This window comes from Chelonoidis abingdonii, chromosome 1 (assembly GCF_003597395.2).
Source record: "Chelonoidis abingdonii isolate Lonesome George chromosome 1, CheloAbing_2.0, whole genome shotgun sequence".
Lineage (NCBI taxonomy): Eukaryota > Metazoa > Chordata > Testudines > Testudinidae > Chelonoidis > Chelonoidis abingdonii.
The window spans coordinates 84,574,776-84,601,140 of record NC_133769.1 but is presented as its reverse complement, the minus strand read 5'-3'; the positions used below and the strand labels follow the sequence as shown (position 1 = coordinate 84,601,140).

The 26,365-nt window shown below is 39.6% G+C and overlaps 1 protein-coding gene across 7 annotated transcripts in view; it reads left to right on the top strand.

The window, feature by feature from the left end:
- ATP2B1 (ATPase plasma membrane Ca2+ transporting 1) overlaps positions 1–26,365 on the top strand; it is a 121,543-nt gene that overhangs the window by 64,962 nt on the left and 30,216 nt on the right. For all 7 annotated transcript variants that reach the window (XM_075066920.1, XM_075066901.1, XM_075066908.1 and 4 more), the window contains exons 3-10: positions 5,507–5,704; positions 10,992–11,246; positions 11,326–11,451; positions 13,279–13,416; positions 17,148–17,186; positions 17,728–17,889; positions 20,717–20,931; positions 23,405–23,647. In XM_075066920.1, coding sequence (XP_074923021.1) covers positions 5,507–5,704; positions 10,992–11,246; positions 11,326–11,451; positions 13,279–13,416; positions 17,148–17,186; positions 17,728–17,889; positions 20,717–20,931; positions 23,405–23,647 — 1,376 coding nt within the window. The remainder of the gene's footprint in view (positions 1–5,506; positions 5,705–10,991; positions 11,247–11,325; positions 11,452–13,278; positions 13,417–17,147; positions 17,187–17,727; positions 17,890–20,716; positions 20,932–23,404; positions 23,648–26,365) is intronic.

Below are 26,365 nucleotides of genomic sequence, written 5' to 3'. Positions count from 1 at the left end.
GAGAATAAGAGAGTACACGTTCCAAGAGATCCTGCAGTGTTGCATCAGATCATGAACTAAGGACTTGAATGAGACAGGAGAGAGGCCCAGGAGTCCCAACAGAACAAGGAGTATTTTCTTACGTTTGTTCACACGCTGCAGACCTCGGTTGACCTTCAGGTCCAAAAGCCCTAGACTTCCCTTTTTTTGCAGTTCTTGTAGAATTCCGTGGTGGCTGCTCCCTGCACCCCAAAAAATGTGAAGTGGGATGCATCCTTACCAATACCACTCCACACCAGAGGACAGCAAGGAAAACCACAGCTACACATACTGTGATCTATGAGAACTGTGGCTGGTGTATTTGTACCCACAGCTAACTACATTGTGCACTCAATGGGACATAAATGTTTACTCCGTTAAATTGTTTATACAAAATTTTAACATTGATTCTCTGTATTGTTTTTCCCACTCAGTTAAGTTTTTTATTTTTGGAGAATCACTATCTTTAGTTCACAACAATATTGCAGCATGCATAGCAGTAATCAAAGCAAACAGAACTTGTAAATGCACACCAACTATCACAGAAAGCATAGCTTCAGGAAAACACCCAGTCACGTTTATAAATAAATATTTAGCAGTACACAAAGCTCCAGGACCAGAGAACACTAACACAGAACTCTCCTGTGGCTGATCACTAAAGTGCTCTTTCAAAGCTTCCCTCAACTGCGCGGCTTCACTTTGAGCTTTTGTAATAACCCCCGTGCCTGACTGTTCAAATTTGGCAGACAGCTACACCATCTCCACCCTAGTGGCAGCTTTTCCCCTTTGCCTCATAGTAAGCAGGCCACAACAGGCCGTTTAACCATTGGGATATTTTTCTCCCTGAGATCCAGTCTAGTCAGTAGACACTAGTGCCCCTTGAATCTACCAAAAGCACATTCAACTGTCATTCTGCCCTTGCTGAGCCAGTAGTTGAGTCCTTCCTTGGTGCTGTCAGGGTGGCCAGCGTAAGGCTTCATGAGTCAGGGAAGCAAGGGAATAGGCCCAGAATCACCACTGACGTTTTAATATAGCCAATGACAATCTACTAGTTGGGAAGAATGTGTCTGCTTGCAGGCATCATGGACCTTCCCTGATGAGCCCATGTTGATATCAGCAAAGCTACCTGGTGATCCCCATAACCATAGGAGAGTAGCTCTTTCTGCTGATGTAGTCTGTGACAAGGTGGGCTGGTGCCAAAACAGGATATGCATGCTGTCTATTGCCCCCTCCTCCCCAGTTTGGGAACCCCACTGCTGCAAATCCATCTACTAGTTGCTGAGTCAGTCCTGTGTAGTAGGAGATGGTTAATGACCCCTACACACTTGCATAACAGCGGCCCCCATTGTGTAGTTTCCAACTCGAAAATGACTGTTACTGAGTAATGGAGAATCTGGCATTGCAAGCTTCCAAAATGCTATCACCACTCGCTTCTCCACTGTCAATGCCACTCTCATGCTAGTGTCCACACACTGTAAGGCTGGGATGAGCTCAGCACACAGACCCAGGTATGTGGCCTTTCACATCTGAAAGTTCTGCAGCTGTTGTTCGTAATCCTAAACCTGCATTACGATGCAATCCCATCATCGGTGCTCATTTTTCAGACCCAGAAGTGATGTTCCTCCATCTGCAACTGTTCTGTGAATACCCCAGCAACCTCGAATTGTACTTTCATTGTTTCTCAGCAAACTGTTCTTAAACACATCCTCGCTTCCCCATCATACTTACATCCTGTCTTTGCATATTCATGAGAATAGCTCAGAGCTCTGTGGGTTGTATGCTTCTGTCAGGGATAAGCAGAGACTGAGAATTGCTGCATAAGTTTGTGGGATTTTTTTTTCAATTATGGGTTATGGATGATCTGATGGGATGGAGAAGTTGCATGTTGGGAACCTCACTCCAAGGTCTCAGAGATCCCTGGACATCCTTATTCTACCACAACTCACTTGAAAATTCCCAAAAGGTATTGCTCCAGATGGTGGGCATGTGGCACACTGGGATACCTACCTGTGGTGTGCATTTTGTTTCAACGCATTCCCAGTATGCATTCGTCCTAGTGATATACAAACTTTGGTTGATACAATTACATTGGTGTAGAGCTGCTACAGTTTCTAAAACATGGGCTAAATCCTAGGTGAATGTGTCTGTCCCATGGGGAATTTCATTTGGTTTTGATGGCTAGTCAGAAGTGTAACAGCAGTGGATTAGATCATTCATGTTGTAGCAGGAACTTGACATGTTCAGAAAGCTGTAACAGAGCAATCAAGGAGCACTACTGAATGATCATCGCTAGGTGAAATAATGGGATTGCTACTTCCAGGGCCTCTGCTTTTGAATGGACTCTTCATGGAAATCAGATGGTGGACGGGGGCTATCTGCAGTTCCCTCTGGTCTGGTCTGCTCATATGGCTAGGAGAGCTGTAGGTTTTTTTCTGTTACCAGAGAGGGATAGATACTCTTTTCTTTAAAAGGGAGACTTCTCCAAAGCTGTAGTATCCTCACAAGAACAGAAGACACAGCTAGAAGAAGTGGAGGCAGACCTCTCTCAAAGGACTTGGACCAGATTCAGGGACTTGCAGAAAGTGAGAGATCCCACTGAGGAGGATTGTGTTGAAGAGTTTCTATAAATTGCTCATTTTTTATGCTTTAAGAGTAAAATGTGTGTGAGAAAAGTCTTTGAAAGTCTGTTTCCTTACTTTACTATCACACTGTCCCTGATGGGTGTAATTCAGAACCAGATCACTCACAACCAGACAGACTGTGGAAGGAACATGTTGAAGCAACTAGAGAGCTCAGGAGGGTGGTGGCACTAGTTCCAAGGCCTGGGTGAGCAAGACTGCAGGACTGGACTGACGAGTGTCAGACATGAGGGAGTCTACAACTGGGGTGTGCGTCTGAGTGACGCAGCTCGAGGAACAGTAATCAGTCACTATCCAGACAGCTTTAACCACATGTGGGATTCCCAACAGACTGGTGTCAGTTTAGACCATGGGACAGGATAGGTTGCAAATGAATTTTTTTCTGTAGTAGGGATTGGCTTGTTTTCAGTATCCAGTACTATTACTTGCAAGTAGGCTACTACTTGAGCATTCAGCAAATGCCTCCGTAGTGGCAGCTTATCTGCATAAGGGTAGATAGTTTTTTGTTTTTTTTTCCAAGCAGATTTGCTGAGAAGGAGCCCTAAAGATGTTGTATACTGTATATGATTTTGCCCCTCCGATTATTTAGATGTTCAGATCCTCACTTTAGGTATCAGGGAAACGGATATCTCCTGCAACTGCCTCATCCATATTACTATTGTTTAGCTACAGAAAATGGTTCTGTTCTTAGCAACACATTAATAAGTGCGCACTTAGGAGTGCTGGGGGTGGAGTGGGGAGAGAAGAGAATAACCTGTTGGGGTTGGCCTACTCACCTGTGTTTTGGTCTTTTCAGTTCAGTCATGAAGCAGTCCGCTGGTGATTATCTTGCTTTTTCTGGAAGTGTTAGTGATATTTCTCACTATCCTGGGCGTGGTGCCATTCATTTAGTCAGCATGTTGTATGCTTGCACTAGCATACTGAGAATGCAAGCCACAACTTGAATGTCTTATTGCTCCTTATATGTGGATCTTCAAGTTACTCAACTTACAGATAGTGACATGTTTGACTTATGGATATTGTTGGGATACTGGTAAAAGCAACTAAATATTAAGGCCCTAAAATGGAGTCACTCCTTCACAGGAAAATTTTGAACATTGTATTTTGAAGTTTTTTTTGTAGTGATTCCCCAACAAAACTGGACATTGAACAAAAAGGCCCTTTGAAACCCTGTTTAAAGACTGTAAGAAATGTTGACAGAAAAGGGTCATTCTGTTTTCCATACCCACCCACCCACACACTCCTTCAGGGGTAGAATAGGATAACATACTGAATGATACTAAAAAATATAAAAATGAAGAATTGCTAATGGTACAACTAAAAGCTCTGATAACTATACATTAATGATTTTGTAACTAGGGATAGTGAATGAGTTTGTATGAGAGAACACTTATGCCAAGCCTTGCTAGCATAAGTATGGTTTTGCCAATTCTTCTTTTACATAGAATTGCTGATTTGCTTAAAGTGATTCTATTGCAAACAGAACAAAGATAATGTGCTGGAAGTTTTGAGGTCAAAACACAAACTTGAAATGACAAGAAACATTTTAGTGGGATGACCCAGAAACAGGGTAACACAACATGACCTAAAAAATGCAGAAATTATGTGAATTGAAGCTTGCACATGTGTAGTGTACTGGTTACATAAAGTGTGATGTCCTAAAAAGCTGATTGGAGAAACATTCAGTAATATGGAATGGAAAATGGAAAATAATCCAAGTGAACATGGCTCATATTGGAGAAATACTGAACTGGAAACTGAGAACAGGAATGAGGGGACCAGACCAAGGGATCAGAGGAGGTGACAACCATCATGAGCTCCCTGTATGATTGAAGTGGCCAAAAGAGCTAATGTGATCCTGAGATGCACACACAGGGAAATCTCAAGTAGGGGTAGAGGGCTTATTTTACTTTACCTTTTGTATTTGGCACTGGTGTGATGAATACTGTGTCCAGTTCTAGTGCCCACAATTCAAGAAGGATGTTGATAAACTAGAGATGGTTCAAAGAAGAGCCATGAGAATGATTGATTTAAAGGACTAGAAAACCTACCTTGTAGTGACAGACTCAAGGAGCGCCATCTATTTAGCTTGTCAAAAAGAAGGTTAAGGGATGACTTGATTACAGTGTAAAAGTATGGGAACAAATATTTAATAATGGATTCTTCAATCTAGCAGAGAAAGGTAAAACACAATCCAATTGCCATAAGTTGAAGTTAGAGAAATTCAGGCTGGAAATAAGGTATACATTTTTAATAGGTGCGAGTATTGGTACAAGTTACCAAAGGTTGAAGTGGATTCTCCATCACTGATGATTTTAAAATCAAGATTGGATCTTTTTCTAAAAGGTCTTCCCCCAAATAATTCCTAGAATAGTTCTATGGCCTGTTATATAGGAGGTCAGACTAGATCGTAATGGCCTTTTCTGGCCTTAGTAGCTATGAGATATAGGAGAACTTCTTGGTGCCACACAATATGGTAGCTTGAGCCCCCTATCAATTCAGTCTTATCTATTGTCTGGCATACATATATGTTCAGATACATAAGAGACAATAATTCTCTCTGAAATGGTATAAAAAAGGCAGAAATAGATTAAGCCTAAACTGGGTGGATTTGTGATTCAGTTTCCTGCTTTTTAACCCCAACAATTTAAAGATAAGACTTCGTATTATGTAAGAATCATTCTTGAAAGTATTTAATATATAGTATCATGCTGTATTCCTACCTGTTAAGTTAGCTGTGGTTATAGTGTATGACGCTTCTGGCTTATACAGAGTTTCATGAATGGGAGATGCATATGATTATAAAAAAACAAATGCTGAAATTGACTTTTTTTTTTGTTAATATTTAGGTCTAAGTGGAAATCCAGCAGATATAGAGAGAAGAGAAGCAGTGTTTGGGAAGAACTTTATACCTCCTAAAAAGCCAAAAACATTTCTTCAGTTAGTATGGGAAGCACTACAGGATGTTACCCTAATTATATTAGAAATTGCAGCCATAATATCATTGGGCCTTTCTTTTTATCAGCCTCCAGGAGGGAACGAAGCAAGTAAGTAAACCTTGAAGCAAGCAATATTTAATACATGTAAATTGCAGTGTTGTGAACTTCAATTCTAAATTTTACATAAGATCAATTTTAATCAGCCAATGGAGGCCAAGAGCATTCTTATTCAAAGTAATTTTGCTTGCTTTCCATTTCAGTTCTCTACTGGGATAACACTAGCATAAAAACAGGTGCATTGGTTGCATTTAAAATAGAAATTCCGATAATATTATGTGTTCATAGTCACATTTGACTGTGAAATGATATCGTACACAAGCTTTAATACTTCAGATGTGGTTTAAGCAGCGGGAGCTGCTGGACTCGTCAAAAGTAAACAGCCCACACAGTTCATATTTTCATGCAATAAAGTGCAAATGAATATTTTCGCTTTTCTCTTTCTTGAAGATTCTGAATAAACAGAATTGTTTCCAGATAGTGTTGACCAGGTTTTTTCCACTGGGAGCTGGCATGTCAAGCAGTCTTATGTTTCTCATTTGTAAATGATAGTTAACACTGTCTTTGATCCTCCACTTCAGTAATGAAAAGATTCTGTCTGTACAGTCACTCAGAACTATCAGTTTAAAAACTTCAGCACCTTCTTTGGAGCAGGCTTTCAGTGAGGGTTTTTGTTTGGTTTTTTTTTTGGGTGGGGGGGGAGGGGAGCAAACATCATGGTGCCTGCTTTGCTTTGACAAGTTGAAGCTAGAATGCAAAGAAGTGTTGATTAAATAAAAATAGACGTACAACTGTTTCCAGTCTGGTGCTCTTTCACCCCATTCCCAGATATCTTTCATGAGGTTGTAGAAGCTGATCCAGCCATCAAGTCAAAGTGAAACCCTATCCAGGCTGCATAGATAGCAGAGTTCTTGCTACAAGTTCTTCTTCTCAAGTTCAGTTCAGACATTCTAGGTCTTGTGACTAATGTGATCACAGGTCTGAGTCACCAAGCCATTTTCTCCATTGAGCTAGCTATTTCCATACCGGTCAAAGAATCTTCTAAAACCCTTCAGACCTAAGGGAGACAACCAGATGATCTGACTGAATTTGAGTAACCTTTTATTTCAGAAGCTAGCACAAATATCAGCTAAACAGAATTGTTTGTAGTATAGCTCAAGGATGATGTCATAGTAGGGTGGATTTCTTTAAATAAAATCAAATTTAGTCATGATTTAAAACAATTGATTTAAATCAAAACTGCTTGATTTAAATTATTTTGCATTTGTACATTTTAGTTTTTCTGAAAGGTTGATTCTCATTAGTTGTAAGCATTAAAACATGTTGATTTGCAATTAATTATAACCTTTACACTAAATTTAGGATATCTGTACACATTTATTTAAGCAATCATTTTGGCTTAATTTACATCTGAATTTTACTTAGATTCTTAATTTTTAAATTTATTATAAATGGTGAATCTTATTTACTAGGGTTTTTTTTAATTTGATTTGTGTTGCGCTCAGATGGAAATGCAAATTAAATTCAAAAAAATTGAAAATGTATTAGGTATAACAAATGTGATTGACTACATAAGAAAAAATTATCAAAGTTAACAAAACATATTTTACATTTAAAACTAAAGTCTTAACTATAGTTATTGAACAGAACTGATTATTTCTGGTCACATCCTTCAAGATTTTAGAACTAGAAGATCTCATATTTTCATACCTAACTGTTTGTTCGTTTGTTTTGTTTTTTCTTTCACTCTATGAATAAAAAACTTCCCGTTTTTTTTTCCAACTCCCAGTTGATTTCTTAACTTTGAATGTAGTAGCCATTGAACTGCACTAGTTTGAATAAACTGAAATGAAGAAAACTTTCTTTGTACCTTCAGAAAAGGCTACTGCTATCAAAAGCTGGCATAGCATTTCAACAAAATTTGTTCCAGGTGCTTAGTCCGTGCCTTCTACCAGCTCAGTGATTTGACTTTCTCTAAAAGTTGGCAGCAAACACATACTGATTTAACTTAAATAAAAAAAAAATTGATAGACTTTAATGTTTATCCCTTAACATAATTTATCAATTTCTATTTTAATTTTGAATAGATTTAAGTTAAATGTTTACTTTTTAAAATAAAATCCAATTAAAAAAAATCCTGTTTAGTTTTTAATGGTTTTTATCCACCCTACCTCATACTGTTGACATAATTGTCGGTTGTTAAAACAAAGCTTTTAAAATAACTTTCTTTGGTTTTGTTACAACTTCTGAAATAGTCCATTATAAGAGCTGCTCTTATTTCACCATTTGAGCAGTCCTCCAGAATTCTGTAGATCAGGGGTCGGTAACCTTTCAGAAGTGATGTGCCGAGTCTTTATTTTTTCATTCTAATTTAAGGTTTCGTGTGCCAGTCATACATTTTAATGTTTTTTAGAAGGTCTCTTTACAAGTCTATATATTATATAACTAAACTAGTACTGTATTGTAAAATAAACAAGGCTTTCAAAATGTTTAAGAAGCTTTATTTAAAATTAAATTAAAATGTTGATCTTATGCCGCCGGTCCGCTCAGCTCGCTGTTGGTCTCGGGTTCTGTTCCACTAGGCTGGCAGTGGGCTGAGCGGGTCTGCGGCCGGGACCCCAGCTGGGGAGAGTCTGGCAGCCAGAACCCCAGAGGGGCAGCAGGCTGTGCGGGACCGGCAGCCAGGACCCCAGACAGGCAGTGGGCTGAGCGGCTCGACTCATTGCTGCTCAGGGGTTCCATCCGCCAGCTCCTGCCAGCCGGGATCCCAGCTGCTGTACCCACTCACCTCGCTGCCAGTCTGGGGTCCTGGCCCTGCCCACATACAGTGGTTACCTACCTTCTCCCTGGTTCTGGCCCGTTCTCTTCCTCTTTCTGCACTGAGCTGAGGGTGTGAGTGCACTGAGCACAGGGCTAGGGGTGAAGGGTCTGGCCAGGAGCTAGAATGAGGGAGGGGGCTCAGGGTTGGGGCAGGAGGTTTGGGTGTGGGGGCACTTACCTGGGCAGCTTCCATTTGGTGTGAGGGGTGCCGGTGGGAATGTGGGGGGGAGGTTGCAGGAGCTTCCATTTGGTGCTCAGGATGGGGGTGAGGATGTGCGGGGTGCATGGGATGTGGGGCAGCTGGGGATGTGGTGGAGGTGCAAGAGTCAGGGCAGAGGGCTGGGGCATTGTGAGGGGGTGCAGTGTCAGGGGCGGGGGAGCGTGGGTCTGGGGGGTGCAGTAGGGCTGGGCTGTGGTGGGGATGAGCTCCTTGCCCCTTGACTACCGCCTCCTGCTCTTGTCCCCTGACTGCCCAAACCCTTATCCACACCCTGCACCCAGACAAACCCCCCCGGACTCCTATGCTGCCATACACCCCCTCCCCCCGCTCCCTGCCTGCCCCAACCCCTCTCCACACCCCTGCCTCCTGACAGCCACCCCCCGACCTCCCAAGTCACCCAACCCCCCGCCAGCTCCTTGTCCCTTGACCACCACCCCCAACTGCCCCACCTCAGGACTATCCTTGCACTCTGTCCCCTGACTGCCCTGACCCCTATCCACCCCCCACCCCCTGACAGACCCCAGGACTCCTATGCCTCATCCACTCCCCCTTCTCCCTGATTGTCCCCATCCCTTACCCAACCCTCCCCGGCCCCCTTACCATGAGGCTCCCCACCCATCCCGAGCCCTGCCACTGTGCACGCAGCCTTGCCCCTCAGAATGCTGTACACGTGGTGGCAGGGCTCCAGATGAGCAGAGTGTGTCTTTCCCTCCCCACGGAGCCAAACACTGCTCTGCGGGAGTGTGCAGCCCCAGCCTCCAGAGCGCTGCGCACGCGGCAGCAGGGCTCCAGGGAAAGGCGAGGGATGGGCCAGCGGCTTGCTGCGCTCAACAGGACGCTCCAGTCTGGGAGCGAGCACCCTGTGGCTTGCCACTACAGCAGGATTTTTAATGGCACACTGGAGTCCCGGCAGGCCCCAGCATGCCATTAAAAATCGGCTTGCGTGCCGTCTTTGGCACGTGTGGCATAGGTTGCCGATCCCTGCTGTAGATCATCCAGATTGAGAGCTGCTGCTGTCAATTTGGATGGCAGAGTTTAGTAACTGTTCCAGTCATAAATCCAAAATAAGTTTCACAACTACGCCAGAGTTTCTTGAAATTTTCAAACTGAAATTTTTGCCAAAGCTTTTGTTTTTATGGTTCAAAATTTGAAGGAAAATCCACTGTTGCAGCCTTTGCCTCTGCTATGACATTTGAGGTGAGGGGAACATTTCTTCATGTAAACAGAAGTTAAAAGCATTGTCTGCTCTGGAAGACTTGAGGTGGTTCAGAAGATAACTAGAAATTAATTCTAGATTGAAAACATGCCAATTTTTTTTTAATTTCAATATCTCATCTTATTCTGTTCAGGACTGGAAAAAACATACCAGGTAATGCTTGTAGTCAAAGGTAGATAAAACAAGACAGTGATGAAGATTCACCAGCCAGGTCAAGAGAAACATTGGGAGAGATCAGTTTCTGTGCAGCACATAGCTGTTGAGATCGGGAGAGTACTAGGGTTTTCTGCCAACATGGTGGTGGTAGAACCCATTTAGGGGCTCATCTTTTCAGTAAGCTTCTAGCTACTAACTATCTGGCACACTAAAAGCTCCACATCGTTTTAGCTGCCGGAACAGAGAAGAGTTTGTTTTTTTTCTTCCTTTCCAGCCTAAACCTCTCCCTAACTGTTGTTTTGGGAGGATCAGAGGGAAACTGAAAAGAGGTTAAATAGTAGCTCTTCTGCTACTCCACCTCACATCCCACTGGAGAGGGGAGGAAAGGTCTCCGTTCCACTGGATCTTCCCCCAGCTGCTCAGAGCTTTCTCCAAGCAGCCAGAAGAGTGAAACAGGCGTTCTTCTGTTTCACTACTGACAGAATTCTGAATAGTAGTAGGGCAACTGACCAAAATCTTGTCACTGAGCAGCTGCCAGGTAAAAGTGAACAAAAAAGATTTGCTGGAGCTGGATAGCTGTTACCTTTGCATTGATAAGGACCTTTAAAATTTTCAAACTTAAGCACTTAACACTGCTATCTAAATAAAAGGTCTGATATTTTTAAACTGAGACCTATAATTCCCACTGAAATCCTTCTTTGCCTTCCTGAGTTTCTGAACTACACTGCTTCTCTCCTCAGATCCTAATTGTTCCTACTCTCCCTTGTAATCTCTGAATGAGACATTGACCAGCTTTAATTTAAGTCTTTTTTAGGAAATCCTTTTACCAGACTAAAGTCAGTGTGAATTTTTTCCTTGTGAAAGTTAATATGGATTACAAAGGAGTTTGTTTTTGAACTTTTTAAAAAAGTCTTTATTTCTTACAGCATGTGGAGCAGTGACTGTTGGTGAAGAGGAGGAGGAAGGTGAAACAGGTTGGATTGAAGGAGCTGCAATCCTTTTATCTGTAGTTTGTGTGGTATTGGTAACCGCTTTCAATGACTGGAGTAAAGAGAAACAATTTAGGGGGCTGCAGAGCCGCATTGAACAAGAACAGAAGTTCACTGTCATCAGAGGTGGACAAGTCATCCAGATACCAGTAGCCGACATAATTGTTGGGGATATTGCACAAGTAAAATATGGTGAATATATATTTAACTCAATTATTTGACTTTATTAATAGTATTTCAAGTTTGCAGTTTTTAATGCTCTGTATTTTAGGTGATCTTCTGCCAGCTGATGGTGTACTTATTCAAGGAAATGACCTTAAAATTGATGAAAGCTCATTGACTGGAGAATCAGATCAGGTTAAAAAGACTTTGGATAAAGATCCTATGCTGCTGTCAGGTGCGTGAATATTAATATTTAACTTATAGAATGCAGCAGTTGATACTAGGTGATAACTGACCCTGCAACTTGGATTTCTAGAATTCTGGTTTTCCTTCCTACTGGACATAATGACCCTGCTGAGGGCTTGTGCTGTCGGGACTCTGCCATCAGAGGCAATGCCTAATAAGTCTGTATATATTAACTATTTTCACCTGCAAAGTGACTTGCAAAAGACTCTTCTAAAATGGCCTGTGTCTTATCATTTATGATATGTAAACCAGACGTGAAAGTTTTTTTTGAGGTTTATCTTTGAAATACTGGCAATATCAAGTCTGGTCTTGGTTTTGTTGGAGGATTTGTTGGATGGCTCAGTGTGTTCATGAGCCTATGCTTTATTAATGTTATCCATTCACAACGTTAACCAAGAAAGCTAAATGTGTAAAACAAAACGTGTGCCTTCAGCTTTTTCTTGTGCCTTTTGTCATTTCTTGAGTGTTCTACTCACCATAATCTCAGGGCAGACAATATGAAATTTCTAATGCCAAGCACAAGTATAGGCACAATGTTTTGGGAGGGGAGAACCTTTTAGCTCTATATTCTACATAAGTATGTTCAGCTTTTTAAGTTGGCTTGTAAAGAAGAGAACATTGTATCTCACAACTTAGCAGAAATGTCTGAGGTTTGATAATTTTCTTTACATTATTTTTTTTAGTCCCTACAGTGTAGCTAGCTGTGAGATATTTTTTTCTAGTACTTGGAACGAAGGAGGAAGAAGACAGTTCTTAGATTCACAGTTCTGCCAGTTTGCAGTGTGCTCTGGCCAAATCACTTAATGTTTGCTTTAGTTTCCCATATTTACAAACTCAAATCTTGCTTACCTCTCAAGACTAGTGGAACAGTTAGCTGTTTGTAAAGCACTCGAAATTCCTGGGTGCAAATTCCTGGGTTAAGTTTGTGAGAATGTCTAAGTAATTGAGTGGGAAATAAATACTAAGATGTGGTAATTATCCCAAAACAATATTAATCCAGCTAATAAATTTAGTTTTAACTATGGAAAAAGAATCAAACATGTTACGGTATGGAAATGACTAACTTATAAATGTTCATAGTTTCAGAGTAAAGTAAATTGATTTTTAAAGACAGATTAAACTCTTAATTTTTTCTATTGTGCAGAGTTGTTTTGGATACCTAACTATATTTCTACACCTTAACATATTTGGACTTTTTAAATTTAGCCCCAACTCTAAATTGCTTAGTTTCATAATGCCTGATTTTGAGATAAATCCCTATAGGGTATTTTGTCCTGAACTGCTGATACGTATTCTTACTTTTTTTTGTCTAAGAATATAATTTATTTTAAAATAGGCTATTTTGCTGTCAAGACAGTGTTTACTCCTTAAGAGCTTGCCTTGGCTCTGATTGTGCAGTTGTAATATTAATGCTAGCTTTTTAACTAATTTTGTTGGCAAGTAGCTTACATAAGAATGTGACTATCTTTAAATTAATTGCCGGATTAAGCAGAATGAAAGCCTGGCCTGTGAACGGGAGAGTTTCTGTTAAAAAGTTGGAATAGCAGAAAAAAGTGCAGAAAAATGCCTTATGCATTTTTAGATTGCCCTAGCATCCAATTAGTCTCTTAAGAACAATCTGTCTAAACTCTTTAAACTTTTCTACAATTTTAAACAAATCAAGGGATTGTATATAATTTGATCAAGTATTTAGTGACTCTTCTATTAAAAAATAACACCACCACCAAAAAATTGCCATAACATTTGATTGTATTGCTTTGCCAGCTGGCTACTTTTACACTTACTGGGAAAAGTATTAAGATGTACTCTGTTTCAGGTACCCATGTGATGGAAGGCTCTGGAAGAATGGTAGTTACTGCTGTAGGTGTGAACTCGCAAACTGGAATTATATTTACCTTACTTGGGGCTGGAGGAGATGATGAAGAGAGAGAGAAGGAGAAGAAGGATAAGAAAAGTAAGCACTGAAATTTTAAATGTCTGAAGAATGTAACATTAGAGTTCTTTACAGTTTATATTCTCCTATCCTGTCGGTACTGTTTGGCAAGGTCAGTCAGATTGCAGTGGCCTGTGCAGCGCACCTGTTCCCATGTAATGTCTTGCAGCCAAAAATCTTTCAACATGGCATCTACTGTCTTCTCAAGAAGACAAATCAATGGAGAACAGCTCTTCGGAAAAAAGTTGTCTTACTCTTTATACTCTGTATTACTCTTTCCATAACTTCAGGTCTGGCAACTGGCTATTGGAACTAAGTAGTACCAGAGATAAACATGAGGACTCCTAGAAGAGGGCCTTAATCATTACATCACTCACTAAAAATGTCTTCCCAGGAAGTTGGGAAGGACTTGAAGCAAAATATTCCTTCCACAATAATCTATATAAATTCTTATGGTGATGATACTCTGTTTTAGGATCTCTGCCAAAGGCTAATTATATTTCTTCCTATCTTAAATAATTCGATGTTCCTTTTTGAGGTACATAACTCCATATCTTATCCCAGAAACTTCCCCAGAACTTAAAAGGTGGTCTGGGTTACTAAAACAAAGCAGTAGCGGAAGATATGTTTGGCAGTTAGTTCCTTTGGAACCTTTTTATGGTAGCTCAGCACAGAGCTTATTCTTTTCTCCTCTTAACCCTGTCTTTTGTTAGTCCTATTAGAAATCAACAAAGGCTTCAGGTAAAGCAGGCTAATTCTTTAAATTTAAGAAAAACCAAACAAGCATTGACCCCTTGGCATGGAGTTAATGCATCTGTTCCCTTCCTCCTTCAATGCTATAGTTTTTAACACAGACTTTCTGATATAATTCACATTAGCCAAAGCAGACAAAGAACAAGACAGCCATTTTGGCAAGTAACACTCTTTTTTGTTGAATATTGACTTGTCCCTACATATAATCTGAGTGCTCTTTCAAAAACTAGGAACATCTCTTTCTCATAAGTCTGGAAACAGCACTCTCTGAATTCATTCACAGTGCAAAATTGCAGAGAAATCCTCAACCTAGATCTGAGGATTCAAAAATCATGACTTTTTTTTTTAATTTTGTAGCTTAAGTGTCAACCTGGATATCTTTCCAATTTCAGACAATAACCATTCATCAAGCCAGCATTAGTTAAGTGGATCTTTATTTCCACAACCAAAGTCATGGTTCCCTCCAGGGCAAAGAGAATAGTCAAGGCAGTGACCTAGAATACATATTTACTAAGCAGCATGGACTGGATGTCAGCCTTTGTCTGACACATGTTGATTGCTGTAGTGAGTCTTTCTCCTAACCAGTTACATTTAGGCTTATAGTAGAAACTCCTGCTGTGTGGCTTATTGAATTAAACTAGAGACTTGACTACTGAAGGGTTTTCTCTGCAGAAAACAACTTATTCTTCTGTCAAAGATAGTACTGGAAGCCTATTCAAACTTGCTTTGGTGTCATTGCATATCAGTTTTCAATTAAAAATCCTATTTAGTTGCTTTGTTTCCACTGTCCTAATTAAAACATTTTTTGTATGTAGAAGCTATAGAAGAGTAGTTCAGCCTTGTATTCAGATCTGTAAATGGGTTGCCTTAAACTAGGAGTGTCCAAATTTTGGTCCTTCTGGGCAAATGGTAAGAAAATGTGCACTTGTGTTCCCTGATAGCTCCTTCCCCCTCCTCTCCCAGTATGAGTGGATGAGTGAAGAGCAAAGCAGCCCCTGACCTGCTGCTCATTTAAGAGGGGAGCCACTTTTTGGAGAGCTGGAGCTGTGTAGCCTTCAGAGTGGGCGGGGAGGAGAGTAAGGGGGAAAGGAGGCAAGCAGCTGGTGCAGGAGATGCTGGTGCTTTGAGGAAAGGGCAATAGTAAAAGGGGTGGGAGCAGCAGTGATGGTCCCATAGAAAAAGATGGCAGTTGCAGTAATTGATCTTAGGATCTTGAACTTGCCCCCACTGCAGCTGACTTCTGGGAGGGCTGAGGTGGCTTTCCTAACGCAAAATACAATGTGAAACTATCTAGATTTTACATATTTGCCCGGGTGGCCGTTTTTGTTGCAGGTTATCATTAGTGGGTATCCACAAAGGTTTTTGACACTCTCTTATATGGCAAATGACCAGACACAAAACTGTTAGTCAAAAGTAGTCTGCCATGTCTATGTATACAGGACATGAAGAAATAAGACTGTCCTAACAGATGCCTCTGGAAAGGGAAGGTCACTGGAGGTTTTTAAGAACAGGTTAGAAAAACACCTGTCAGAGATGGCCTAGAAGGATAATACTTAGTCCTTCCACAGTGCATGGGACTAGACTAGATAATGTATCTAGGTCCCTTCCAGTCCTGCATTTGTGATTCTAAATATCGAAATATGTATTAATTTGAGTCTTTATTCTCTCATCTGCAGTGTGGCTAAAACATTACTAAATTTGTGGTTTCAGTTTTGGCAGTTACCTCCCTGCTCAGGTTTTAGCTGTGCTGCAAAGCTTTGTAGCATAGATATGTTAACTTTTGGGGGTGTGGGGGGGGGCGGGGGTAAAAATCGCATTGCCTAGCTGACATAGCTATGCTTGCAACCCCCCCCCCCACAGCTTTTTCAACAAAGTATTTTTCTGTCAGCATAATTAATAGCATTCATGGGAGGTGTTTAGCTATGCTAGGAGAATTCCTGTGAGTTTATGCTGCATCTTCATTAGGTGGATATGCTGGCATGCCTATACCAGTATAGCAGTGCTGATGAGGCATCTGTAGTGTAAAAAGCCTAGTTCTGGTGCTGTAACAGTCCAACAGGTACTCCTGGGGGAATTCTGTGCCACTGCAAAATGCAGAATTTTGCAGAAATGAATATTGTGCATGCAGAATTTCCTTTTCTGCACAGAAATGGGCTGCAGTGCTGCTGGCCGCCACTAGTGGCCCGCTGGACCTGACAGAGGCCACCTCAGACATAGACACTACTGGGAGGAGGAGGGAGAGAGCTAGAGGGTTCCTGGTAAGTGTAGTTCCCTGCACATTTTGGGGGAAGGAGATGGTGACGCACAGGAAACTCCACACAAGCCTGGGACCCAGCATCAGGCTGTTTCTCCCTCTGGATCCCTGGGCTCTGAGGGGTAGAGGAGCGGATGTCTGGGCTGGGGTAGGAGGGCACAGCTGGGCTCTGGGTGGTGGTGGGGGGTATATCTGGGCAAAGGGGGACCCTGAAGCTGGGATCTGAGGAGAGAAGGTGTGAGGATATCTGGAGGAATTTTTCTGTCTGTATTGTTAGATGTACTTACTGACAAGTATTTTGAAATAAATTACCAAATAATTGAAACTAGTTTGAATATGTAGTATTATTTTGACAAATAAAATTTGCATAATTTTGAAATACTGTGCGCAGAAATTTTTTTGTGCTGAATTTTTAATTTTTCAGCACAGAATTTCCCTAGGAGTAAACAGACTGAACTTCAAAACAGAAATGTCTAAGCTACCTCTTTTGCTGAGATATGCAGGTCTAACAAAGCTGATATTTTATACTTAGATGATTAACCCATAGCTTGATGGCTCCAACAAAAATTACACAAGTTACTTTTTCCTCCTAGGTATCCAGTCAAATTTCCTACATTTAAATGGAAATTAATTGATGTGAGGTTACAGAAATAAGACTTGAGCAACTTACTTTTTTAATGCTTGTATGTTAGAGAGAGAGAGATGGAGCTTGAAAATTACAGTCCCTTGTTTTTGTTCCTGCCAGGTAAAAAACAAGATGGAGCTGTTGAGAACCGCAACAAAGGTAAGTATTTAATAAAAACATTTCTTTTTATATAGGTAGCTATTTTAGAAAATAAAGAGCTTTTTGTATCTTAATCAGCCTCACCTGCATACAGTGATTTGTTTAAATATTATAGATCTAGGTAAATGTTGTCAGAACCTTCCCAAAAATGCAAATATGAAATGTTCCTTATGATTAAAATCAAAAGTAGCAAACATTAAGACCCACATTTCCTAACTTCACCTCAAATTTTCAAACAGTGTCCAATGTTAAATTCCAAAAAACCTTGGCTAAACACCTAAATAGAAGTGACCTGAGCCCCTCTAGGCCACATAGCATTCGTTTCTGGTGGTGACTCTGAAGCCAGTGTTGACGTGATCAGGGATCACTGGTGATGTTATTGATCAGCTGGGAATGACTGGCTTCAAGGACACTACTAAAGCTGATTTTAATGGGAGCTGGGATTGCTGAGCTAACACTGATTCCAGTGTCTGACTGGACTTTGTAATTATTCGTTCATATGCAATATTCATTCATATGTCCCCTATATTTCTAAACTTAGCCAAAGCTCAAGATGGTGCAGCCATGGAAATGCAACCCTTGAAGAGTGAAGATGGTGGAGATGGCGATGAGAAAGACAAGAAGAGAGCAAACATGCCAAAGAAAGAAAAATCAGTTCTACAAGGCAAACTTACAAAGCTAGCAGTTCAGATTGGCAAAGCAGGTATTTTTTTTATTCATATTTTTGTGGTTTTTGACACTGAACAAATTTGGTATCATTGTTCTGAAATATTCTGGTGGCCTTGCTCTGAAATAACCTACTCATAGGTAAGTTTGTTTTGTTTTTAAAAAGATCCTTTTCTAGTATCATAATGGCTTATTTAATTAAATATGACAAAGTCAAGTTAAAGCACATATACACTAATTGTAAAGTGAAAAGTTACAACGGACCTGCGTGTGCTTTTCTCTGAGTGTATAATCAGATGAATGTATTGGTAGTTTCTCTTAATGAATATAACACTAGAAAGTACAGCTTTGGAACATTGGTTTTCAAGATGATTGTGTGTGGTGTATTTTGTGAAATATTTCTACCTTTCACACTACTTCTCACTTTGGCATATTATATGCCAACAAATGTCTTTCCTGGAAAACTGTGTGTTTTGACTAGGTGGTGTACTACAAAGAAATGTGATTGTAGGATCTGTTGCCCTTTGTCTGAGCAGAGAGAATGTGGATTTGTAATATTCACGTACACTGAAGACTGAAGAAAAAGTCCTATTAGAGGGCCCACTATTGAGGCATTCTTCTGATTCCTCTTCCCACAAAGTATATCAATGGCATCTTTATCGATTACTTTTGTTTCTTTTCTGGATATTTCTTTTGTGTATTGTATTGATGTGTATTCAGGTTTGAGAATCTGTTCGCACTTTAATCAAGCATGTTGTTGTGTGTGTTGGGGGGGGGGGGTTGGTGGTGTGGTGCACAGAGGCTGTAGGATACAAGTAAAGTTAAGTTTGCCCTTCCAAAATGAATGGGGAAGTAGATGTGAAATGTCGTCATTGAAGCTTATTTTTTTTCTTAAATTGATCAGTAATGACCTTGGAGCCAGGCATTTCCTAGCTGCTAATGATTGATGCCCTGAAATACAGCTGAGGAGCAGTAGCTCAGTAACCAAATCATATCAGCATGAGAGTAACTAGCTCCAAGGTCACTATTAGTATCATCTAAGCTAAAATTTTAGAACAGACCCTTTTTGGCAGGCAGGAGCAGCTTGTTATTCCTAGAGTTTGTTTTGTTGGGTTGGTGGCATGTGCCGGTGTATCCATAGAGTGTCATGTTGCATGTCCCTCTTCATCTGGTACTTCCAAAGAATGGTGTACCAACAAATTAGTTTACAATATTAAGAAAATAAAGAGCATATGTAAAAACCTAACACAATTATTCTTTCCACTCATTCCCCTTATTACTTTATCTTAAATATCAGAGGGGTTGCCGTTTTAGTCTGTATCCACAAAACAACTAGGAGTCCAGTGGCACCTTAAAGACTTATTTGGGCATAAGCTTTGATGGGTAAAAAGCCCACTTCTTCAGATGCATGGAGTGAAAATTACAGATGCAGGCATAAATATACACACATACAATATTTATCTTAAATATTTAGTTTTAATAATTAAGAGATTTGTTTTTAAAAGGTCTTAAAGACAAATGTATCTCCATAATAAAAATAAACTACATAGTTTCAGCTCTGTTAGAAGCACATGACTAAATAAATGCTTGGCAAATAATTGCTTATTTGATGAGATGAGAAGGCTAATTGTTATGTTTATGAAGAGGAACTAGAAAGTGCCCCCTTTTTGAAGTAATCAATCTAAAATGACCTACTCATAGTTGCATTGTCCTAAAATTGTACCAAAACCATGAAAATTATCGCAATAGGGCATTTAACACAGGAGTTGTTTCTCAATGTACGTAGTTATGCTTATCTTATTGGAAGAGAGGGGGGAGCAGGTTTTTAGAAGTTGATGTGCAAAGGGTTCACATTCAGTTGCATTCAGTAATTTATACTGAAATATTTCATATGTAATTCCACTTCCTCTAGGTATTCAATGCAAGTTTTTCTTTCTAAACAATGTTTTACTTCGCATTTGAGCAGCTCACTACAACTTTCTTCTGTGCCTTTCACTCCTTTGTTAAAATCCCTCTTCTTCGGTGATCTTCAGCTTCTTTAAAGAGATCCTTTCATGCCTCTTCTTTCTGTTTGCACTCTCCTGCTCTCACTCTGAAGTGTTCTCCTTATTTCTCTCAATTCTGTCTGCTCCTCTATCTGTCCCTAAAATGAATCCCATTTCTCCTCTTCTCAGTCACTCCTCTGGCAACTTTTTTTTTTCTATGTGCATGCATGGTATGGTCCCACTAGTGTAAACTCTCCCTCTGACCCCAACTCTATCTCCATCTACTTCCCTATCTCCTTCCTTTCATTTGCCTGGATGCTTAATCAATATGTTGTCCAGTTCTGTCTTGAATGTATTTTCCCTAACTAGCATTATGATCCCCTACAATCTAGCTTCCATTCACTCCGCTGAAATTGCCCTCATCAATGTCCTGTTGTGAAATATCAAGGCGTCTTCTACATTTTCATCCTTCTTGATCAGCCTGCTATATTCAATGCTATTCTTTCTCCTGAGAGCTCTTCCCCCACCCATAAGTCTATCACAAATGCGCTTTGCCCTGCACCTTTGTGATGACTCTTCCATTACTTCTATCTCAATATAGAGTGTAAGAGTTTATATAGCCAATAAAAAATTGTATTTGTTTGTTTGGGAGCTAAGTTTTTAGAAATGGTTTGAGAACCATCAAAATCTTCTGACTTGTTACAATTTTATGCTTAAGATTTTTATTATATTTCCCATTTTAAATAACATTCAGATTTTTGTATAATCTGAAAATGAGGGTAGGATTTTTTTTTCGAAATCTTATTTTAGATGTTTGTATTGTAGATAAGATGGATCTTTTTTAAAAATAACGGCTTATCCTTTTCTTTTTAACAAAAGGTTTGTTGATGTCTGCAATCACAGTCATTATCCTTATCTTATATTTTGTAATTGATACCTTCTGGGTTCAGAAGCGACCTTGGCTTGCTGAATGCACACCAATTTATATTCAATACTTTGTGAAGTTCTTCATTATTGGAGTTACAGTCCTGGTGGTGGCAGTACCAGAAGGTCTTCCACTTGCAGTCACTATTTCACTCGCTTACTCTGTAAAGGTATGTGTAAAAATCATGCTTAAAGGTAGGTGGGCACATAAAACAGTTCTAAATCATGCAAAGCTGGAAATTCTACTCTGTTAAACTGTCTTCATTGGAAACTGAGGGAATCTTACTTCACTCATTCTCGTCTATAGTACAGTACAATGAAAAAGCATTGTGGCGAGTTGGTATCTAATCCTCTGTGCATTAATATAAGTCAAGGGTTCCTTGGGGCAGAATAATGTAAACTTAGAAGTAGTCTACTTGACATGAAGTGAAGCATAGTGGTTCTGGTGCATGGACTTGGAATAGAAGAACATCTGTCATATGTGCATGTGTGTATAGTTTTAGCACTCCAGTATGCTTGTCATATTCATACCACAACCTATTGTACTAACTTAAAATAAAAGTATGTTAGGATTGCACACTGAGCTATGTAAGCTTTCCTTTCTACCACTGACACACTTGTCCAATAAGCAATTACTAATTAGTAAATTTAAGATGAAAATGGTGCAATAATGCTTCATAGTCTGCTTGGGTACATGCCAATTCATTGTTTTCCCCTACTTTTGAGTCAATATTGCAGAATATCTAGAGCCTACTATCTAGTACAAGGTATCTGCTACCTTGGTAAACTTCAGATTCTTAGATTTCTTTATTTTCTTCCAATACAGTAGTGATAATGAGAGGCTGAACAGTGCTTTGAAATTGGCATAATGCAGACAGTGACTGTGTGCTGCTTTTTCATACAGCTCTGCTAATGTACCTTTATTTCAACTTGCATCAGCATTGGTATCAAGGTTCCTTCCCCACTCTGAACTTTACGGTACAGCTGTGGGGACCTGCATGGACACTTCTAAGCTTAATTGCCAGCTTAGATCTGGTATCACTGCCACCATCCTCAAGCACTACTTTTCTTCCCTGGGTAGTCTTGAGAGACTTCACCAATTTCGTGGTGAACACAGATCCAAACCCCTTGGATCTTAAAACAAGGAGAAATTAACCATCCCCCCCTCCTTTCTCCCACCAACTCCTGGTAGATCCAGATCCAACCCCTTTGGATCTAAAAACAAGGAAAAAATCAATTGGGTATTAAGAAAAAGGCTTTTAATTAAAGAAAAGAAAGGAAAAAGAAAACCCTCTGGGAGAGATTAGCATACCAGATACTGTCACAGACAACAGATTCAAAACACAGAGGGTTCCCCTGGGCAAAAATCTTAATACACACAAGAATACCCAAATTTGGTAATTCCCTTAATGGTACCAAGACAAGTTACAAAGAAAATAAACATAAACCTATTTATCCTTTTCTGAAACTTACTATTCTGATAAGAGGCTGGTTCCTTGATCTTTTTCACTCGGGCTGAAACTGAAACTCTCAACAGAGAAAAACTTCCCTCCTTCCCTTTGAAACGTTTTGTTCCCCCATTGGTTCCTCTGGTCAGGTGTCAGCTAGGCTAGGTGAACTTCTTAACCCTTTACAGGTAAGAGGCATTAACTCTTAACCATCTGTTTATGACAGTTGGTATTCGAGACCTATAGCCCACTTAACTGCCTTCTGGGAACTAGAATGATTGAAACTAGGAGTTTGAACTAATGTCTATAGGCAAAACTCATGCACTACTTTTCTGCACCATCTGGTCTGGTTCTCTTGGCTGTTCAGTCCATTATCACAGATTTCTGTTCTTGAATAGTCAAACTTCACTGATTTACTTGAAACATTGTAAATTAAATTGTGATGTTCTATTTTTTGTTAAAATTCTAAGATGACTGAATAGTTGGCCTTTAAGCTAAAAGAAAATGTAACATAGTAGTTCTGTCTTGCTTTTCAGTCAATGAATGGAGAACACCCTGTAATGCAAGCTGAAGTATTTAAGTTGTGTGCTAATCTTACCATATAAAAACATAACTTAACAATTAGGGAGGTCAAGCCCTTTCTCCCTCCCCATGTCTGTCGTTCCCCCCTCCACCCCTTTTTAAAAAAAAAAAAAAAAAAGAAAAGCAGTTGTAATGCAACTGTCTCCTACGGCAGAGACATTCATCTTTGGAAACAGTTGAATATTCATCTCTGGTTGATCAGTCAGGAGTAGATGCTGAACAAAATGTCTTTTACTAGAAGTGGTCTATTCAGATCCCAGATTCTTTTAATGTAGCGATACAGCTGATGTCTCACCTTGAGTAATTTGCTGGAATGTTACTACTTACTGAAGTTTGACATACAAATGCAGCAGAATATGGACTCTGGCTCTAATAGACATGTTTAAAATGCATTTTATTGTATCAGGGTATATTTAGGTGTAAATTTTCTGAGTTTTTGTGTCACTATTTGGGTTGCCAACCTGAGGCACCTTTTAAAGAGGCCTGCCCTTCTGCAGGTAGGTATTAGCGCTTTCTGAAGATCCAGTACTTAAAAGTCAGAAGTTTTGAAAGTTGAAGCACTGGTGGTGGTGGTGGCAACTAGATGTTCATATTTGCTTTTTTTTCTTAATAGAAAATGATGAAAGATAATAATTTGGTGAGACACTTGGATGCTTGTGAAACAATGGGCAATGCAACAGCCATTTGCTCAGATAAAACTGGAACGTTGACCATGAACAGAATGACAGTAGTGCAGGCTTTTGTCAGTGAAAAACATTATAAAAAAATTCCAGAACCAGATGCTATTCCTGAGAAAACTCTGGCTCATCTTGTAACAGGAATTTCTGTTAATTGTGCTTATACTTCCAAAATACTGGTAGGTGAATTTCCTTACTTTTATACAATAGTAAAAATAAAAAGCCATTCATCTTTAGCTCTAAAAAAAATCCTGTACAAATAATGGTCATATTTTACCATCAGCTAGCTGATTTAAATGTGTATAAACTGAGTTAAGGGTGAGGTTCCTTTTTAACCTTACTGTAATTTAGGACACCACAATATTTCAGTTGGTTTGGGAACCATTCAAAACACACATACTGGCTTATTTTACAGTTGGCATTACTTTGAACTAGTGATTCAGAAATGTACTCTTCAAGAAGCTGACTTTCTTATAATACCTAATTCTTAGAGGAACTTATGAATTTTGTTTTACAGGCTAGGGGCTGTCTCCTCTGTTTGGAAAGCATCTAGCACATTTTGGGTGCTACCACAATATAAACATGTGAGAGCAGTATAGTGTGTTCACTAGATATAATGAAAAATGCAAGTACAAATAGTGACTTCATTTAATTGATCAGTTTTTATTCCTGGATAATGTAATGTTAGTAGAATAAGTGCATAGATTAAGGGTCAATAATATCCATCACTGTTCATAACTTGATTCCTTTTCATTATGTTGAGCATTTGTGAAATGAATAGTTCAGTACCTATATCACAAATCTATTGCACAACTTGATATTCAGTATAAATATTGCACTCTTTAGTTTATTACTTTTGTCTAGCAGTTTAATAGTGGGATCCACTTACCTGATTCCTATGCACACCACCAATCATGATCTCAGGAGATATTACATGCCATATATAATAAGGAAAAATATTGAGTTTGCTTTCTGAGTAGACAGAAAAGTGTGAAGCATATAGCAGAGTATGGCTTACTTGCCTTAAATACTCCAGCCAATTACATAAGTTTGCCAGTACCCATCTATATGTTAAGGAATATCAACTCTACAATACACAGCTAAATTGAACTTTTTCTGTGGAAAAAGATATGTTTGCTACCTGTAGGGAAAATTGGTGAAAATTTTCGGAAAGTAGCCAGTACGGAGAGAAATATCCAGTAAGAGTGCAGCAGGTGCATATGAGTGGCTCAGCACTGACGTTCATTCCAAGAACATGCGTTGCTCCAATTTGTCTTGTGCAGTTGGTTCAGGACCTATAATATGCTTGCACGGGAAGAGTGATTTTTGTAGAAATATTAGGAAACACCCCTTATGAATTAAGTATCGGAGGGGTAGCCATGTTAGTCTGGATCTGTAAAAAGCAACAAAAAGTCCTGTGGCACTTAAAGACTAACAGATGTATTGGAGCATAAGCTTTCGTGGGTGAATACCCACTTCATCAGACGATATGATGAATGATATTAGTGTTACTGTACCTGTAAAAAGGAAGGTTGCTCTAAGCCTTTTGCTATATCCAGTTACAGTGGTACTCCTGACTTTCCCAGCTCCCCCCAAAAAACACCTTACAGAGAAAAGAGGCATCACAATACTGTGTCTAGATCCAAGCTACAATTTTTAACTCACTAGTATCTTAATATTCTAGAATCTGTGGAAAAATTCTAAACCATCTGCTTGTTGAAGTTGTTAATGTTATGTGTCTTGTTAATCTGCAAGAGCATGTCTTCTAATTTGAATAGGCAATTTTTTTGTCCAGAATATATTAACTATATATTAGGCTAGCTGGCATCAACTAATGAAAAACTTTGAAAAGACTTTTTTTTTTTTTTTTTTTTAAAAAGCACGACAAAAATCAACATAAAAAGAGTTATCTGATATGAAAAATTTAAATGAGGAATCTTCTGCCAGTTAGAGGTGTTTCTAGTGGGTCCAACAGAGATCTGGCATTGGCTCAATGCTAATCAATCAATGTGAGAGGATATGTAAAGAAGTTGGTAAAGTTTTTGCAGATGACACAAATTGGTGGAGTGGTAAATAACGATGGAAATAGATCGGTGTAATACAGACTAATCTAGATGGTGTTCAAATGAGCCCCCTTTATCAAGCCATGTGTGTTTTAACGCAGCCAAATGCCAGATCCTACATCTAGGAATAAAGAATGTAGATCATAATTAAAAGATTCAGCAGTGTATCTTGGGAAAGTGGGGGTGGAAAATGACTCCAAAAATTATTATTTAGGGATTTTGGTGGGTAACAAACTGAACATGAACTTACAGTGCAGTCCTGTAGCTAAGAGGGCTCTTTAATCTATCAGAAGAAGACATAATGAATCAATTTTTGGAATCCAAAATTAAACAAATTTGGACTAGAAATAACTTTAACAATGAGGGCAACTAAGAATTGGAACAACTTGCCTTTGAATGTGGGGGATTCTGTCATTTGTAGTCTTCAATCAAAAGTTGGATATCTTTCCATAAAGATGTTGTCACTTGAACAGAAGTTATCGGATGTAGAAACTGTTCGGTGGGATTCCTTGGCCTGTTACAGGATGTCATAAGAACAGCCATACCGGGTCAGACCAAAGGTCTATCTAACCCAGTATCTGTCTACCGACAGTGGTCAATGCCAGGTGCCCCAGAGGGAGTGAAGCTAACAGGCAATGATCAAGTGATCTCTCTTCTGCCATCCATCTCCACCCTCTGGTGAACAGAGGCTAGGGACACCATTCTTTACCCTTCCTGGCCAATAGCCATTTATGGACTTTGCCACCATGAATTTATCCAGTTCTCTTTTAAACATTGTTATAGTCCCAGCCTTCACAACCTCCTCAGGTAAGGAGTTCCACAAGTTGACTGTGC